At 37.8% G+C, this 18,095-nt stretch overlaps 1 protein-coding gene across 4 annotated transcripts in view; it reads left to right on the top strand.

The window, feature by feature from the left end:
* LRMDA (leucine rich melanocyte differentiation associated) overlaps positions 1-18,095 on the top strand; it is a 689,589-nt gene that overhangs the window by 572,214 nt on the left and 99,280 nt on the right. For 3 of the 4 annotated variants that reach the window (XM_076338447.1, XM_076338450.1, XM_076338446.1), the window contains one exon: positions 6,054-6,138. The exons of the other annotated variant lie outside the window; for it this stretch is intronic. In XM_076338447.1, coding sequence (XP_076194562.1) covers positions 6,054-6,138 — 85 coding nt within the window. The remainder of the gene's footprint in view (positions 1-6,053; positions 6,139-18,095) is intronic. 4 annotated transcript variants of the gene reach the window in all.

The raw sequence follows: 18,095 nt of genomic DNA, 5'->3' as shown, positions 1-18,095 counted from the left end.
CTGGAGGTTTAGTAAAGGCAACTGCAAACTCGTAGTTAACTATGCTTGGCTGTGGAGCAGGGGAACTGGGAAATTCCATTTCATCAAGGAAAGCCGTCTCTCGGACGTAAGCGTGCCATGCCACCTGTTGGTTTTCCAGAACATAACAGTGTATTGGGATCGGTCGCCAACTCGGGCTGGCCCATTTGAGACCTCTCGGCTAGTTCATGGTTAGGGAGAAGAAAGCACGACCTTTTGTAGCCTGCCGTGTATAGCGGTCCCGTCAGGTCCTGCTTTTGCATATTTTAAAGTCTCTTTCTTTATCCCTTCTTTCACACTTTAGCCCTTTCTTTCACCGGCTGTATGGTTCCTGAGTTCATAGAAAAGCAAAAACATTGTAAATAAAGTTGTTCTTCCCTAACCATTCCCTAGGATGGAATGGTTAAAGACTTGGTGTATTGTTGCTTCCTGTAACGTTCTGCTATCGCGAGGCTCTCAAAGACCTCACGGTGAAATCGAAGCCCCATTGTGCTTGGTGCTCTGCAAACTCATGGGAAGAAACAGTCCCTCTAAAGTAGTGTTTTGATACTCTCTGCAAGCATGTCATAAATGCAATCCAAAATGGATTGCAAATTTTGGAACTCACCAGTTCCCTGAAAGAAATGAGTCACACTCTGAAATGCTGGAGATGTGAGATATTCCCATACTAGATGAGAAACATGTTGCAAAGGAGAAAGTCCAAACTTAAAATCTTTCTAAGATAACAGACACAAGAGAATCCTTAGTCTATGTCTTGAGCTCCATAGAAATAATATTTTCTTAATTATTTTGGTTTTCGCTACCACATCTCATTCTGCACTCTACCATCTCTCTTTTGGATGATGTCATGTTCAAACTAAGATTCCTCTCTGTGACGTCCTCTGAAAATATTTTGGAATTAAATGTATTTAGCTAAGGACATCTTCCTTTGTATGTATGTGTGTATTGAAACAATTTTACTTACCACATTTGCAATGGATTGCAAATCCATTTACATCTTTTCCTGTTATTAGGCAGACTATGTTCCTCATCACACATTTATACATGCTTTATATATAGATTTAATCTGTAAACAATTAATTTCTAGTTAGTTATGTCTAAAATTTTTTGGGAAAAAATCTTAAGGAGGAGTTCCGTGGAAAGTTTCTGTACGTTTTATCACAAATGTGAACAAATCATGATGGTCCAATATACTCATGGGTTAAGACATGTGAGTCGCTGCCGTCAGTGTTACGAAGGGGTTGAATCGACACAATGCTGACGTATTGGTACACAGATATTTAGGCAAGTTTTCCAAAGAGATATGAATTATTGAAGACTGTTGCCATTGTGTCTCTTGGGGAAGATATGTGGGCCCAAGAGATCCAAAATGAGTCCTTAGCCTAAGTAGATGTTTATGCAGACATTTCTTAAAATTGTAATAAGCCATGTATCTGTTAAAGTATGATTAATTTTAAGCATTAAGTGCATTTGAGACAGAATAAGCTTATCAGGAAAATATTACTGTTTGTTTACATAAAAGGAAAAGTTTTTCAAAAGCAAGTATGAGTTGATCCTTTAAGTTGGAACTATACCACAGATTGTCCCACTAATCGTATACCTTTCTAGAGAAATGTTTTTGTTAGTTTAAAAAATGGATAATGCAGTGATTTCCTTCATTCTTAATTGTAGTTTCCCTGTGGATGTATTAAAAATCTTTTGAAATAAATTATACTTTCTTACTAAATCCAAGTTTTGCATCTGATAATGTGATACGTACCATTGGGCTGATCACTGCAATGTCACAATATTGTTTTCCATTTTTATTTGACTGTAAATCACCAAATGAGAGGCAACGAGCTTTCAAATTGCTAAGGTCATTTCTCTGTGACCTTATTAGATGACTTTGACAAGTGTTAAAACTGTGATGAATGGAAATAAACAACAGTATCACAGAACACAAGATTTCTTGATAATTGTGGGTCAGACTTAGAGAATGAGTATCACGCTGTCCCCAAGAAATTTGCCTCTTCACCAGTTCCCTGAAAGAAATGAGTCACACTCTGAAATGCTGGAGATTTGAGATATTCCCATACTAGATGAGAAACATGTTGCAAAGGAGAAAGTCCAAACTTAAAATCTTTCTAAGATAACAGACACAAGAGAATCCTTAGTCTATGTCTTGAGCTCCGTAGTAAATAATATTTTCTTAATTATTTTGGTTTTCGCTACCACATCTCATTCTGCACTCTACCATCTCTCTTTTGGATGATGTCGTGTTCAAACTAAGATTCCTCTCTGTGACGTCCTCTGAAAATATTTTGGAATTAAACGTATTTAGCTAAGGACATCTTCCTTTGTATGTATGTGTGTATTGAAACAATTTTACTTACCACATCTTTCCATAAGTGCATTGTATATCTATTGAACCCTTGTCAGGAACATGCCAACATGCTGCTGTTCTTCCCGTGTGGTAAAATTTGTCAGGTATAAAGCATTAATGGCTGCTGCAGTTACTGATATGTATAGGTGTGTAAAGAATTTGTGGCATGCCTTAGAGATAAGGGTAAATATTAGTAGAGAAATACTAGGATACAAATACAAGCTATGTGACAAATAGAAGAATATTAACTGTCAATGGGTATTAATGCTATTCCATTATAGCCAATATAGCCTAATATCAAGCCACATCTTACTCATCAACAGAAAGTAAAATTTTGTAAACAATAACCATTGCTTTAATTAAAATGACTCAAAGTTTAGGTTTTGGGGTTTTTTTTTGGTTGGGTTTTTTTTGTTTGGTTGGTGGTGGTTTGTTTTTTTTCCTGCTGCAGCTTCTACACTATCTGTAATTTTGATGAACATGGTTTGAAAATCTGGTACTCTTTTACAATCTGTCTATTTAGTATCAAGTACAACAGTTCTTAGCTCGGACAAAACTTACAGGGTAATATGAAGAGAGAGATACCTCAATTTAGCAAATGTTTGGTTATGTGCATAACTTAGGCTGTGAGTAGTCTAACTTTATTGGCCTTGTAACTTTTATACCTCGTACTATGATAGACTGCAAATTTTTGGATTGCTGTAACGCTTGCAAGAATACAAGTTTCTCCTGTAATAATACTGTTAGAATTTCTTTAGTGAGCTATTTGGTGACCTGTTCCTATACAACTGAAGCTACCGCCCATTTTAACCAGCTTTCCTCAAAGCTATTTGTATTTGTAGTTACTTTCCACTGCAACAAGAACTTCTGATGCATATGTCACCAATACTTGAAGACATAACTGTCACATGTCAGTGCTGTCACTGTCAAAATATTCCTGTGAATATTAAGAGTAATATGATCTATACAAATCTCTTTGGAAAATAGCTTAGGGCCAAACGTCGGTATGTGGTAGGGAAAACAAATAGCTGTCTTTCTGTTGGTGCGCAGGCTTACTCGGAAACGTGATTCAGGACTCCAGCCAGTGTTTGTGCAAAACAATCCTAACCCTGGATGATATTCCATAAAATTAAAGTTGCTCTAACTGAATGCTTAGCTCAAAGGTAATGAAAACTGTTCTATATTTGACAGGGAATTATATACTGTACATAAAATAACAGCAAAACAGCAATAAACAAACCCTCCTGTTCTTGCTTCTCCTAAAATTGGAAATAAAGCTAAATTGCCCCTTCACTCCAATATCCTTTTTAGAAGCTCTTGAGTTTTGCTCACTCAGTGGTATATTGCTGAAAAGGCAAAGTCTCTTCCAGTAATTTTAGGAAAAGCTATCATCAAGCTGTCAACAGTCTAAATTGAGATTAAAAGTACCAAAGAGAAACCTTCACTATTATCAGAGTCCCAAATAAGTACACTTGAATAGGCAGATAACATCTAGAGTGTACAGTATGAGACCACTTATTCCTCCAGCTTTTGGAGTGATTTACAGGGATGAAGTCTTATGTTAAATAGTTAGTGACATTTTTCTTCTTGTCTTACCCAGAACAACTAGGCCCAAAGAAAAGAGATAGTGGTGAACAGATGCCTGTTCTTGGAATTCATTTCAGATGTTAATTGCTGGGTGTTAGGGGCACCTATCTCATCCTCTGAGGTGTTATGTGCCCTCAGCTCATATTGGTCATCAGAGGGAAGATTTCCAATACTTCATAGTCCAGGGTAGATTGAGCTGCGTGTTTACAGTTCGCTAAAATCAAAGGATTATTCATTCCAGCTGAAGGTGAGAGTTGCCTCCATAACATGACCTCTCTGAAAAGGAGGTGAGAAAGCGGAGGCAGGATTTTCTAGATTTTTATTCGTATCCAATAAGGAGCACCCTTGCTGGTTAGGCAAACCTGTCTCTATTAAGATGTTTGTTTTGATGCATGATGGATCTTCAAGTTATGACCTGATTTTTGCTAGGGACAAAAACGGGACTGTAGCTATGGTCTGACATAGAAATTGACAGCTGGTCTCCAAAAGCAAAGGCTTAGTATACTTATCTACTCAGTCATTTACCTCTTAACATTTTAATGTTCTATCATCTAGGAGTCCAACAGCTATGACAAAGAAGATTTCTAAGTTACAGCCCTTAACAAACTATTACCATGATTAATTTTCATTATTGTGGATTTCTGATTGTTGTTCTCAGGTTTAGTCTGGCAATTAAGATTTGAATTAGTATTTAAGCCTTTTCTTCTCCAAAACATTATAGCGCTATTTTACACTTTTCTCTTAACCAGACATTGTAAATCTGGTTTTGAATTCATTTCAATTAAAAAAAAAATAAATTTTGGGGATATGATTAATTACAAAACAAGAAGTAAGGTTGAGGTGGATTCCTTGGATTGACTTTTGCAGCTTATATGCCAATATATCATTAGGGAACAACCTGCATAGAAGGTAGCAATTATTTCCTCAAGACTCCCTTTAGTAAATTATCATGAGATTCAAGAAATAGTTTAGCTTTTGTATTTCTTCTCTTTATTTGCCTTATCTCTTTTATTAGAAATTATCATGTAACTTTTTAGTGAACACTTTTAGTGAACACTTTGTGTCTTCTATTAAGACCCATCATCTTTTTCTGTACGTTGCAATGGGTAGATTGTAAACCCTCCAGAGCAAACTCTATACCTGAAGCTGGACATGTCGCTACCATGATATCAATCCATCTAACTTAAGCTAAATTTTAAAAACTGTGATGACGATTCATATTCACCAACACGATCCTTTATTTTCATATCTCCTCCTAACAACACAACCTGCTGCTCTGTAACTAAAAAGCAAGGTGGTAAATGTGGCTTGTCTTGGCTTTATATTGTTCTTTCCTTAAAGATGAAACCTCCAACTGGATGAAGATTAGTTTATTGCAAACTATAGCTCCACGGTCTAATCGTTTTAAATCGGAATCATAGGATCTTGAAATTTTTATTATGGGAAAGGATTTGGGTTTCCTCTCTTCTCCCTTAACATTTTGCTTTTAAGGATTCTGAGCAAGTCTTTTTGGTACTTACTTCTTTAAATGCATTAGACTTCCCGTGTGGGTTTTAAGTGTTTATTATTAACAATTCTATATACTTGTCCACTTTTTTGCATTATAGGCATTATAATTTTTAAGAGATCCCTTCATTTAGCTCACAGGACAGTGGAATGGAAGAATCAGTTTTTTGCTTAGTTCTGAAAAGTATGGTGTCTTATGCCAGCTTTCTATTTTCTGTCTCCTTTCTCACATATGGACTCGCTCATAACTTCCTTCAGGTAAATATTAATCTGTTTCACCAAGAGGAACATTTTTAACATTGCCCAGAGATTTCCTAATAAAGATGGTAGTATTCTGAAGCTGTGAGCTGTATGAAAATATTCTTTTGGTAATGATACCTAATATCATTGTGTAAACTCTTGTGAGTACAACTACCTTGAAGGATTGCCGGCAGCCTTAACAAAACCAAATTAATCCTCCATTGGCTGGCGACTCTGTGCACCTGTAACCACATCATAGAACTCACCTTGCAGGTGCAGCCTCTTTGCGTAGTCATTGACTTTCACTCAGAGTACTGATAATATTTGTTTTATCACACAGGCCTCCAGTGATGCTGCCTCCACCTCTCCAGAGATGTACTATACACCTCTGCCTTCGGGATCCAGAGACCTCACCAATCACAGAGGTATGAACTAAACTTTTCTCGGTATGAACTGCTGCAAGGTGGTAGGCTTTGCTGTAAGGCCTCCTCTGTATTAGTTGCTGCTGCATTGGCGCTTTACAGAGAACACTGTGCCTTTCAAGCGCTAGATGAGAAAACCATACCTGTCAAGACTACAGATTTTAACTCGTATTAAATAGGATTTAAAGGTAGTCTACTGGGAAAGCAAATAAATCTATGGATAATAACATTCAGTGATATTTTTTTGTGTGTGAGAGAAAAAACGTAAAGAGGTTAGAGTACTTAAATATTGCTAAGTAGATGATTACATGCAGCATTGGTAATTTTGAGAGAATTTGTAAACTTTCTAATATTTGTAAAGAGAGAGCTTTTTGGCAGTTTAACAATTTAGGGCTATAATTTTGAAATGTTAACACATTTTCATTGCAATAAAAAGGGCTTCTTCTCTGTTTTTCAACATTAAAGGCGGATCAGTGTTCCATTTCCTTTTCCACCAATCCTTAGAACTTAAAAAGCACCTTAGGCAAATTCTCAAATTCCTTCTGCATACCTATGGAGCAAAAAGTTCAGGGAACAGGTGAAAAACTGAAGCAGTCAGGAAGGGTGCATTCCAAGCTCTTTCACCTTTGTTGTAAAAAGGAGACATTTATAAAGCTTGCAGCATTTTTCAGCTTAAAACCAGAGCAACAATACTTTTACTTATTTCCCACATTACAGATTGATCATGATACACGTCGATCATGTAAACCATTTGCATAGAGGCAGGTTTTGTGTAGGACACCAGAATCAAAGTCAGTCTTACATTTATGAATTGATGGTAGCTTAGTTTTAGCGTATGTTCAAATTACGCAGCACTGCAGAAGATTGAGGCAGCCGTAGTGGAATGCCTTATTACTTGAAACCTTCTGAAGGAGTCAGGCAGGCAATGCAACTGAACAAGGATCCGTGATTCAGGTGGGAAGGGGGATGAGGAAAGCAACTGATTAGACTTTAATTTGTTGCAGCCTATATCAATGCCGTTGTGCCAGGGCTAAAGATGGGTGTGAAGCTACATCCCGCTCTTGGTGTAAACTGATATGGTGTACTGGAAATTAGATGTCCTGAAAGTGCTGTAGTGCGTTGTGTTCTGACAATGAGCTCAGGTAGCAACTGATACTTTTTGAAGAGAAAGGACCAAACCAAAATCCTGGATTTGAACACATACCTGGTCTTCAGAGATTAAAAAAAAAAAACAAATTAAAATAACTGCAACCCCCTGCTCCTCCCATTCCCAAGATATGTGTTGTGGCTTTGATTTTCAGGTAAGCGTATTTGCTTTGAGGTTGGATTTCTGGTGTTGGATTAAATGGTTAGGGTCTAGTTAAGACAATAAGGAGAATGTTGTAAATACCTAAGTTCTATAAAAATACATAAAAAGTGCCATTAAAAGCCAGGTATCCTCAGATCTGTTTATTTAGATGATAGTGAATTAGAAGTGTGGCATCATGGCTGATTTTGGAATCTGACTTGGCAAAAGAAATGCTAGTAGCATTAAACATCAAAAGTTGTGTGCCTGCGGTATTGATTGACTTCTCTTGCAATAAAGCAATTGTGTGGCTCTAGTAGGCGTTGCAGACATGTCTATATGGGTGTCCATTCAGAGCTGGAGCTTACCAGGTTCTAAGTACCACTGTCTTCGCTAGGGTTTGAGAATGCCTGCTCTCTTACTACGAAAGGGGAAAATTATATTCCCCAAATTATCAACTTTTTACCCTTAGCTGTTCACATAATTCTTTATTGCTTCTGTCTTTACTCTTCCCAGAAATATTCTGCTTTGCATGTTAAACATGTGCTGAAAATTTCCTTGATGATTAAGCACAGTTATAAATAAAGTGAATGCAGAAGAGAGTGTCATCCAAAAAAAGGGCAAAATTGGCCCTAAAAGAGACATTGTTAGCATGATCCAATAAGTTTATATATATATATAAAAAATATACTCACAAGGAAATAATTAAGAAGACTTTCCAAAATTCCAGGTGTTGTAAATAAAGCTTGGAACAACCTGCTGGCAGGGCCCATTAACTCAATCAACTTCTTTTATACAAAGAAAAATCCCTAAGTTCACAAGCCCATAAAAGATTAATTGGAGTCAATAGAAAAATCTCCAAGAAAAGAATGAAATACTTAAACATGCTATTTTAGGTTCTGAATATCTTTAATTTTTTTCTTCACTGAATGCTTTCAGTGCTGTAAAAAAATGATTGAATCAGCTGTTCCATATGTAAATATTGGCAGTTTTCAATGCAAACTGGAAAGAAGAATGCTGTAAGTTTGTGAGTGCTCTTATTTGTCCCTGGAGGAACTTGTGTTTACCAGAATCTGAAACTCTGGCAAATGGTTTGGTACAGCTGTAAATTGATTTTGGGGGGATTGGGAGGGGGGAGCAGGAGCAAGCTGGATGTATTTGAATGGTACAGTTTTACTTGGACATTTCTCACTCTACTTAGCTATGAGTTTTGCAGGGAGAGCAAAAGCATGTAATTCTGCATGCATCGCACCATGCATCTTAGAGCTTTCATGTTCATACATACAGTATATTATTTCCAGACAGGATCTGGTCTTTTTGGGTTGACTCCATATTTTGTATAGACAATATTCAGGAATTATAAAGGTCTCTCTCTCACTTTCAGAGCCCACAGAAACAGCATATGACAGTGCGGCATCAGCATGGAATGATATGGAATAATCACTGTAAATATTATATCAAGTGTTATGATGCTTGAGTATATGAGTACATGAAGAGAGCAGTAAATATTGGATACACATTTTTAAGCTTTAGAAAATTTCTCCCCATCTTGGGAAAGTTGTCTTCCCTTAAATCACTTTGTTGCTTAGACCCACTTTTCTGAGTTGAACCTTTACTCGGTCCCACTGTTCACATTTTTTAGCAGAAAATACATTGGCCTTCTATGCAGGTTTTGGGCACCCGGCAGCAATATGATTTGATTCTTTATGAGATCTAATTGCTGTCCCATTAGGCAAGCCTTGCAAAGTGGTAATTTTATAGCTAGCTTTTTTTTTGTTTTGGTTCCAAAGCAATGATCTCAAACTCCTAAGGGTCTTTCCTTGGTCTTTGTTAAACTAGCATTTTGTATTTCATTTTATATGGTTTTAGACACCAGTGATTTACTTGTGTGAAATTTGTACAATTCTCTTACCCAGATAAAACAAGTCAGTTTAAAGACACGTCTTCCTGTCATACAACGTGCTTCACTTATTTTTAAATTCCATTGCTTGTATGGTTCTAGTTTTCAAATTTTCTGATGAAACAAAATAAAATGGGGCCCCACCTTTCTTTCTGCTTGTCCAGAACTATCTACCTTTAAGAAAAAAAAAAAAGTTATTGTTTTTTTTAACTAGAAATGGCCATGCTCCCAATGCACAAAAGTAATGGAATGTAGTGCAGTTTAGTAGAAACTTGCTCCAAAAATTGTGTTTGTTTATGTCTTTTTTTTTTTTTTTTTTTAGTGGTTTGTATGTATGGCCCAGGTACCCTTCTGTTCCTTATCGACAATTTATTAACTTGGGTATATATAAAATCTTAAAATAGAGCTTTCAGTTCTTAACATAGTTGAAATTGATGGAAAAAGAAATTTTAAAATTGTAATAATGTAATTTTAAGGATAATTTGCTTGATGCGTGGAAAAAGGCTCCCCACCCTCCACCCCCCTCAGGTTGTATATTCCTTTTTCATAATGGCATCTTTGCTAAGGAAGTTCCTTTGTTATGTGTAAGCATTCAAACTCAAATTGCCTTCTAAAAAGAACAGTGCTTTCCAGTTGGTGGGGAAAATAGTAATTTATCATTCTGTCTCTTGAGAAGCAATATTACTAAATCATGACTATCATGAAAATCTGCTTTTCCCATTAAAAAAAAAGTGCTGGATGCCCTTTGTATAAACAGATATTTTATAACATTGTCTATTACCTGATTTACTTGAAAACCTATTCATTTGCCAAAGCCATTTGGTTTCCAGTAACATTTTACAAATGGCTCCTTTTCTTGCGCTCTTGTTTCTGGGAACAACCAGTGGTAAGTCTGCCCCATAGCTTGCTGGTAAAAGGAAGAAGCAGCAGTTTCCATTAAAAACTAAGCCTGTATTTATGTAAGTAGTTTTTAGAGCCTTAGCTTGGATTTATGCCAAGGTTTAATAGTTCCAATCTATTCTGGCTTGTAAGAACTTCCTGAACAAATCCACTGTCCTGTTTTGGTGTCTATTCCGTTAATTATCCAAGTGTGCTGGTATGCGCAGACATTATGTTTTCCCATTTTATATTTCAGTGATGAGTCCCCAAATGAAAAACTGTTATTTATTCTACCAAAATGTTTGAGTCAACTGACAGACACATTTTCTTGTTTTCTGAAACAGTCTAATCTGAGTTTGAAAGTCATAAACTGCATTCAGAAGCAATGCCCAGAAAGCCAGAGACAGAATATTTTTAAGCTTCCTATTAACCCTCTGAAGGTAATTTTATAAAGCATTTTTGAACAAAGGGAAAGAGACGTTCCTTCTGCTCTCAGATTCTCTTTTTGTCTAACAGGAGTGTGCTGAAGATTTCTTTTGGAATGAAGATCTTTCCAAACTTTCGCAAGCAAAAGCATGTAGGCGTATAGTCTGTTAGAGAGACACCTGCACTTGGTCTGTTGTTTTTTTTTTCTGTGATCATTATGCTGTGCTATTGTACTCAGAGTGTTTGGCATATTAAATTTTCAGTAATGACTGGTATGACTATACAGAATGCATTCTGACTGCTTTTTAGGGTGTACCATGCATGAAAGCCAGCTGCTAGCTTTGTAGGAGTTGAGGTATGCACTAGGTCAAGACAGAAGTGTACTTTAGATTGCACAACAAGCATTGGGCCATCCAGTTGTGCTGGAATTTACAATCCAATAGATGTCAAAGGAGACCTACTACTTTCAAAATTTGGTGTTGAAGGAAAAAGGTAGAATTTTTGGAGAGCCAGAGGGAGTAATATAATTGATGTGATGCGTGAAAGGCCCACACTGTCCTCCGGGGATTTACCTGTTCTACTTCAATTTGCTCAGCCTGCTCATACTTCAGAAATAAATATTCTCAGGTTCATCTGGAACTAATAATGTCTATCGATCCTTCAAGGATTGGGTCTAGACTTTTCAGATAATACTTTAAACTCTCTGAAGTAAAATTATAAAATTGACAAACACTTCTTAATAATAAATGGTAATACACAAAGTTCTTATTTTTGAAGGCTTTCAACTCAATGCACATGCACTCTGAAAAGCCATGCTGTCTTTAAATCACAGACATAAAAAGAAAAGGAAATCGGTTTGCATAAAAACTTACTTCCAGAAAGATAATTATCCTGTTTATATTATCACTGCAGTCTTCTCTGTTGTTGTTATTGACACAGTTGTTAGGTACTCATTGTGTTTTCAAGCCAGAGGCTTATTTAGAGTTTGAAATTGATTGCTGGGAAAGTCACAAAGCAATTTATGTAGCAACTTATCATAATTAGTTAGTTTTCTTAATGTGAACTGCGCTTTATGCTTATCAATTGATTTTTCTGTATATCTGCATAAAGCAGCTCATTGTGTGCTGTCCAAAAAGAGAAGAATAATAATAAGAAACCTGTGGGTAGTACTTTATCATTCAGTTAATCTGAGGAGTCCTAAACAATTTTTTAACAAAAGGTGTCTATATATGTATGTAAGAAGTATTTGCTTTAACTTGTCTCATAACTAAGTATAGGATGAATAAGAGAACTGCAAGCAGATGCAATATATGGAAGTTCTGTGTCAGGCAGAGATGCTGTGAATAGTGAGAAATTTTCTTTCTTTGTTTACGTGAGGTGTCCTTTGAAAATACCATGGTTTTTAAGCTGCATGATGTTATGGTGAATGACAGACTGCATACCTCTTAGGCCAGGATCTTCTGACCATGAGATGAATAACCTTAAAACAAACAAACAAAAGAAGTGCACGGTAGCATGGAACAGACAAGATCATATTTTCCAGGGGCAGGAACACTCAAAAATAAGCTGTGACATTTCCTATTAATGCCAGGAAATATGTCCCAACAGTGAGTTGTGCTGTGCTCATGACTTAGCCCCAAGGGGAGTGGGTAGAAATCCTTGTCTTTTTGGCACTGTGGGAGAAGACTAAAATAAGGAGTCTGTTATGGGGAAAAAAAAAAAAAAAGAAAAAAAATCTCATTTGGCTTGCCTGTGTGAAATGAGAAATTGGGTTCTAGGGCCTTGCTTAGCTTTTCAGTTTGGGAAATGAACATTAATGGAAGTACGAGAGACATAGAAGAAGGATGGAAAGCAAGGTGATGGTAAAGATGAGTGCCAATGTGAGGGAAGACTTGGTTAAGAAAAGATTATGTTTTCCTGTCTTAGCTAGTTTCTCTTAGTTAAAGGGATTCGAAAGAGAAAATCTGTCAGAGGTGGATTGGAGTCCTTGCAGTCTGGAGGTGTGAGAAGGTAATGTCAGATGTTTAAAGAACTGTTGCGAGCTGTTTCTGGTGCAGTTGAGAGAAAAGCAGGCCAGGCCTTTCTCATAGCCACTGCTGGATGGCCCCTGCTTGTGCCTGTAGACCTGCCAAACCTTAGACTTGGAGATGAGGTGAACGGTACTGACCCATGTCTGTTTCTTCAGTGGTGCAGCTAATTTCTTACCTCTAACTGTGATTTTTCCCTTCCAAGCTGCACTCTAGTTTACTGCCTCCTCAGTTTTTCTGATGTGGTTGCTCTGGGGGGTAGAAGAATAGGTAGAAGGGATGAGTGAAACAACATAGGTGGGGAGAAATGCTAGAAGGCACGTTTCCTTAGAGAGGCTTACTGCCGTGAAATACTTCCATCTGATAACAGAAGCCCACCTGTATTGGTATTTGCCCCGAGTCTGCAAATGCATTAGACGTCTGTCCCCGTTGTGTGAATAGACACGCAGTCACTGATGTTGCCTTTCAAAGGAATCGAGAAGTCCGGTACACATACACATGACGCATTCAGCTCTCAGCCGTGGCGTGGTTTATTGCTGGGCAGTAATGAAAGAGCAGATTAAGGAAGGTCTCATGTAGCCCTAATCTATTTGTTTACTGTAATAGACCCACCACCAATAGCAGTGGTCTTTTGTGGACCAATTCACCTCACTTGCTCAGTAGTGATGGTCTCTGCCAGCGCCTGCATGTTTCTCTGTAAAGCACAAAGACTTTCCCAAATGTGGAATAAATTGTGGTTGGATTTGAGTGTGACCTTGACTAATATGGTTCAAGAAATAAATTTCCTGGGTCATTGGATTCACGTTCTTGTCACTTACAGGGTCAACAATTTCTTGTCTGTGTATACAAGGAATGTTGGATTTGAATCAGGATACTGTAGATTATTAAAGCTTCGGCATAAAAATGTACTGTTATCTTGTTATATATTGCAATGATGAGAGCAACTAGTCATGTGAAACTAGGGTGGGGTGAATGAGTTGGGGATGATATATCAAGTGACTTGCAGTTTTGTGCGAAGTCCTTCTTGATGGTCAGAAAAGTTAAGATTTGGTTTTAGATGACAGCATATTTTAATTTGTGAGCCTTCTCTGTGTTCTGTGGTTTGAAAGCGAACCCAAGGGGTGTGACCAAGCTGACCAGCTGTAAGTTCTAGGAGGATCACTTCGTGGAGTGCTATGTCTCTGTGGGAATAAAATACGTGTGTTTCTCTGCGGCAAGACTTTGAAAGACAAAAAGAGAGTACTTAGGTGGTTAATCAAATTTAGATTAAAATTTTATTAAATATCTAAGGAGTTGGTCACAAAATTCCCATTCTGCATCTAATGGGCATTAGGAGGCTAAGACTCAGGCAGCCTTTCAAAACTGTCAGCATTTTTTTCCAAATATTACGGAGCCTTTCGTTTTTCCACAGTGCACATTCCCCAATCTGACTGTTGAAGACCTGACCATTTTCCATATTTTTGTCACTATTCCCATAATTTCCGAGGTTTTCATTGCAACTTTTCCCTTACTTGCCAAAACTAACCTAGCAGCTTGGGCCCTAGTCACCGATGCAAGTGTCACATCAGAGTGAATATGATTAATGAGGAAAAAACTGTAACTTCATATTTTTGGGTAGACTAGAAAGTGTCTGATGTTTCACAACATAGCTCATTTTGTCATGCTGGCAATAAGAAACCATGAGAATGCTCCAGCTCCAAGCAGCGTGACTATAAAGTGGCAGAAAAACATAGAAAACATTGGCTTCTATAAGTGGAAACTTGGGATCCAAAACCATAAACCTATCTACAATCTTCTTTAGATATGTAGGAGAACTAATGATGCAATGAGTCTGCAACTGGCGATTTAAACAACAACAACAACAAAAAAAGTCCAGTAAATTTGCCACTTGGCTTGATAATCTTTCACAATAAAGAAGTCCAGTCATGGGCTGCAGTATTACAGCCCTTCCGGAGAAATCAGGTTCAAAGCACACGCAGTGCTGTGCAAATGCAGTCTCTTGAGAGAGCCCCGTGTTTAGTTAGCACTCCAGCCTAGCCTGTTTTTGCAGGAGTCCTCCAATTTTATCATCCAGGCATTTTTACAGCCTCATTGGAACAAATAAACAAACATCTGGAATCATGTGGTATATTTAATTAAAAACTTTTTGTTTGGCCAGAAATAGTAAAATCATGAAAAATTGCCTGTCTCCAAGCTCAGAAAGGCCAAATGATGAAGCTGTTGGCTACAGACAGTTTTACAATGCATTGAAATTCATAGATGTGCACACCTGCTACAAGGGCCCCCCTTTATTTTGATTCATAACCATTAATGAGTGTTTAGTGCACGGATTGTAACCCTTGTTTAAATGGGAATTTACTGTTTTTAATAACATATAGACACGTGTTGCTATATTCCATACAGCCCGTACTGTTCTGTAGTACACAGATAGGATAAAGCTTTATACTGTTGGTTAAAGAAAAAATCTTTACAGTACATGTTCCATTTGAATATCCTGTCATATGAGCATGTTTTAATTCCAGAGGCGGTAATTATCTGCCCCGTGCTAAAAGTCAATGTATCAAATGTTGGAAATGTGAAAAATGGTGTTTTCTCATTAAAATTAGAGTCTGCAATGAAGATGTAAATTTTCATTGTTTCATTTAATGCATTTTTTGAGGAAAATTTCAGGAGACTCTTGATGCTTTGGCAGATGAAACTGCTTGCTGTCATCTGAGATATTCCTGTATGGTCACAAAATATTCTGCAGACCAGGATTATTATTTATGAAAACTGATTTGCCTAATGGACTGCTACCATTTTGGATGCACAAATATAGGCCTTTGAACATATGGGACATAGAATCTTATTTTTGAGTTTATACATCTCAGTTTCTAAACAGCTGAACCCTCTGTTGAGAAAAAGAAAATGACGTGCGCACAGAAAGTACTACTGCATCTGAATATTGTTCACGAGTCTTCATATTGCTTGTGATTAAAATCATTTGGATATTCCATTGTGAGCTGCATTTCTCTGAGGATTTAGTCTACTTAGCAGGATAGGATGCTTGTGCGACCTTGGCCGCTGTCCTGTGGTTAGTGTTACTGAGCTGAATGAAGAGGACGTGGGTGTCATCAGAAACAAAGTACTAATTCTCACATAGTGAATACATGTAGAAGCCTGCTTTAAAACTGGGGGGGGGGAAGTAATTTCCTGCACAGTCAGAAGGGCAGCTATCTGCGTAACAGCAATGAAACTATTCTATCCCCTTGCGTGTTAGTTCTTTATGGGGTGCACATCTTGCTATAACGTGTACGTTTCTTCCAAACTATGAACAGCCAAAAAGATGCAATGCAGTTTGCATTTCTTCGTTCAGTGTGTGTGCCGCGCTAGGAGTGGGTGAAGGTTCCTTTCTTTAATTCTGCCTGCAGGAAAGAAAGGGGTATCTTGGTATGATTTCATTGCCTGCTCTTATGAAAGAAGAGAAAGCTGTCAACGTTTTATAGGATATGAATATCTGTATTCATGATCTAATGATATGTTTGGTGATCAAAGTTCCTTTCAGAGCTCTGAAAGCAACTGTTAAGTAGGTTGACAACTTCCTTTTTTTCCTGTTTTGTGATATTTTTGTGGTCTGTTAGTAGCCTCAGTGCTAGAAAAGTAGATGATAGGAAGTACCGTGATATCCTTCATTAGCTTTGTCTGCCCTTGAGCAGAGAGGTGTCACACCTGGGGAGAAGAAGGGGCGGAGACAGGTAAACAATAAGTATAAACGAGTGAAATTGTTTTGTGTCCCTTGCCAAACACAGGATGGTTGATCCTTTTTGTGTTGATATTCATTGTGTTGCCTTTTACAGTTTGACAGATTTTGAAAGTTATTTCTATTTACACAGGATGAAATTCTCTTACTGCATGCTTGACAATGTCGGTGTGGTTTGTAAGACCCTTTTAAGAAAGCTCGTCTATGACTCTGAAGTGCCTAGTAAACCTAGGCAACCACCTGAAAGACCCCCCACCTGTGGCTGCATAAAACTGAAATAAAGAATGGAGAATAACCCATTGAGTATGCACTTTCCCACCTACTGAGAGCAAAATGCAATGCAGTGCAATTTTAGTACTTGCGTGCCACTGGGGGAAATAGACTCCTAAAATCACATAGTGAAGCACTGGAAAAATTCAGCGAATTTGTGCTAAGCGCTATGTTATAAAACCTAAGGAACCGTAGACCTTGCTTCTCAAGTGAAACAGATTTGTATTGCAGTTCTGTTAGAATGTCTACCAAATGTAATGATATTTAGCACAGTAGGCTGAAAAAATGGAAGGCTAGCGAACAAGACTCCTTTCACAGGAATGCTATACAGAGAGGGGTGCAAGCCACCCTTGTGATGTCTACTTAAACACCAAGCAAGACCGCAATCCCTGAATTTGTTTTCTTTTACTTTTGCTCAGTGTTGGGTCCCATACAGAGAGGTGGAAAGAGCACATGGCCCGAGTTAGGTCTTTCAAAACCACTTGTAGTAGTAGACGTGGCTTCTCACAATTAATAGAGAACTAAATTAGCGTTCATGTCTGGTCTGAGTGGAGTTAGGATGTGCGTGTGCCGAAATTATAGGGCTACCACGCCAACGTGCTGGATTTCCCCACGCTAGCTCAGCTTCCTCACCACCGGCTGCTGCGATAGTGGCAACTGTAGCAGCTTTAGCACTGTATTTAGTGAGAGATGGGCTTAGAAAAACTGCATCTATCCCATCTCTACCTCTTCCTCATAGGAGGGAGGCAACTCCCAGATGGTATTTTTGGTGAACTGTGAGTGGGAGCAGCCTGTTTTAACAGTCATTTTTATTTCCATGAAATAAAAGGAGCAGGCTCAATGGAAATAATCCCTTGGGCCCTGATGGAAGAGCCGGAATATATCTTAAAGCAAGAAGGTTGGCAACTCCACCCAAACTCACCCCACTGCCCCTCCCAAACCCACGCAATTAATTAAATTGGCAGATTGTCTCCTTCTTCTTAAAGGCAGTGAATGATAAATTCCATGAGGGGAAAAAAAGAGAGCAACTTTATAATAAATATATTAAATATAAGCTATTAGGTCATTCAGAAGCAATTTGGTGCTGTCTAATGCCAGCCATTACTGATGTGAAGTACCTGATGTGTCAAGAAAAAGAAATACCGGGTGAAACTGCAGTAAGGTAAAAAAGAGATATGTAGACATCCACTCAGCTGCTAATCGTGGATGTAAAGTTTGCCTCTGTCCTGTAATCTGATGCTAGATAACAATGACAGTAGACACGTGGAGTATAGCTGAAGGAGTCCCTCTCCTAACTGTTAATCATCGCGCTGCTTTCTTTTCACTTTTGTTCCACTTTGTCATTATAAAAAGTAATCCCTTTACCACGGTGAGTTTAATAATTAAGTGAAAGAGAAGCTGTCAGCTAAATTATTTTTTGTGTTGAAAAATCTG

The sequence above is a fragment of the Aptenodytes patagonicus genome, chromosome 5, assembly GCF_965638725.1.
Source record: "Aptenodytes patagonicus chromosome 5, bAptPat1.pri.cur, whole genome shotgun sequence".
In the NCBI taxonomy this organism is placed as follows: Eukaryota; Metazoa; Chordata; class Aves; order Sphenisciformes; family Spheniscidae; genus Aptenodytes; species Aptenodytes patagonicus.
Note: the sequence above shows the minus strand (reverse complement) of the source record. Positions and strands in the feature narration are given on the sequence as shown.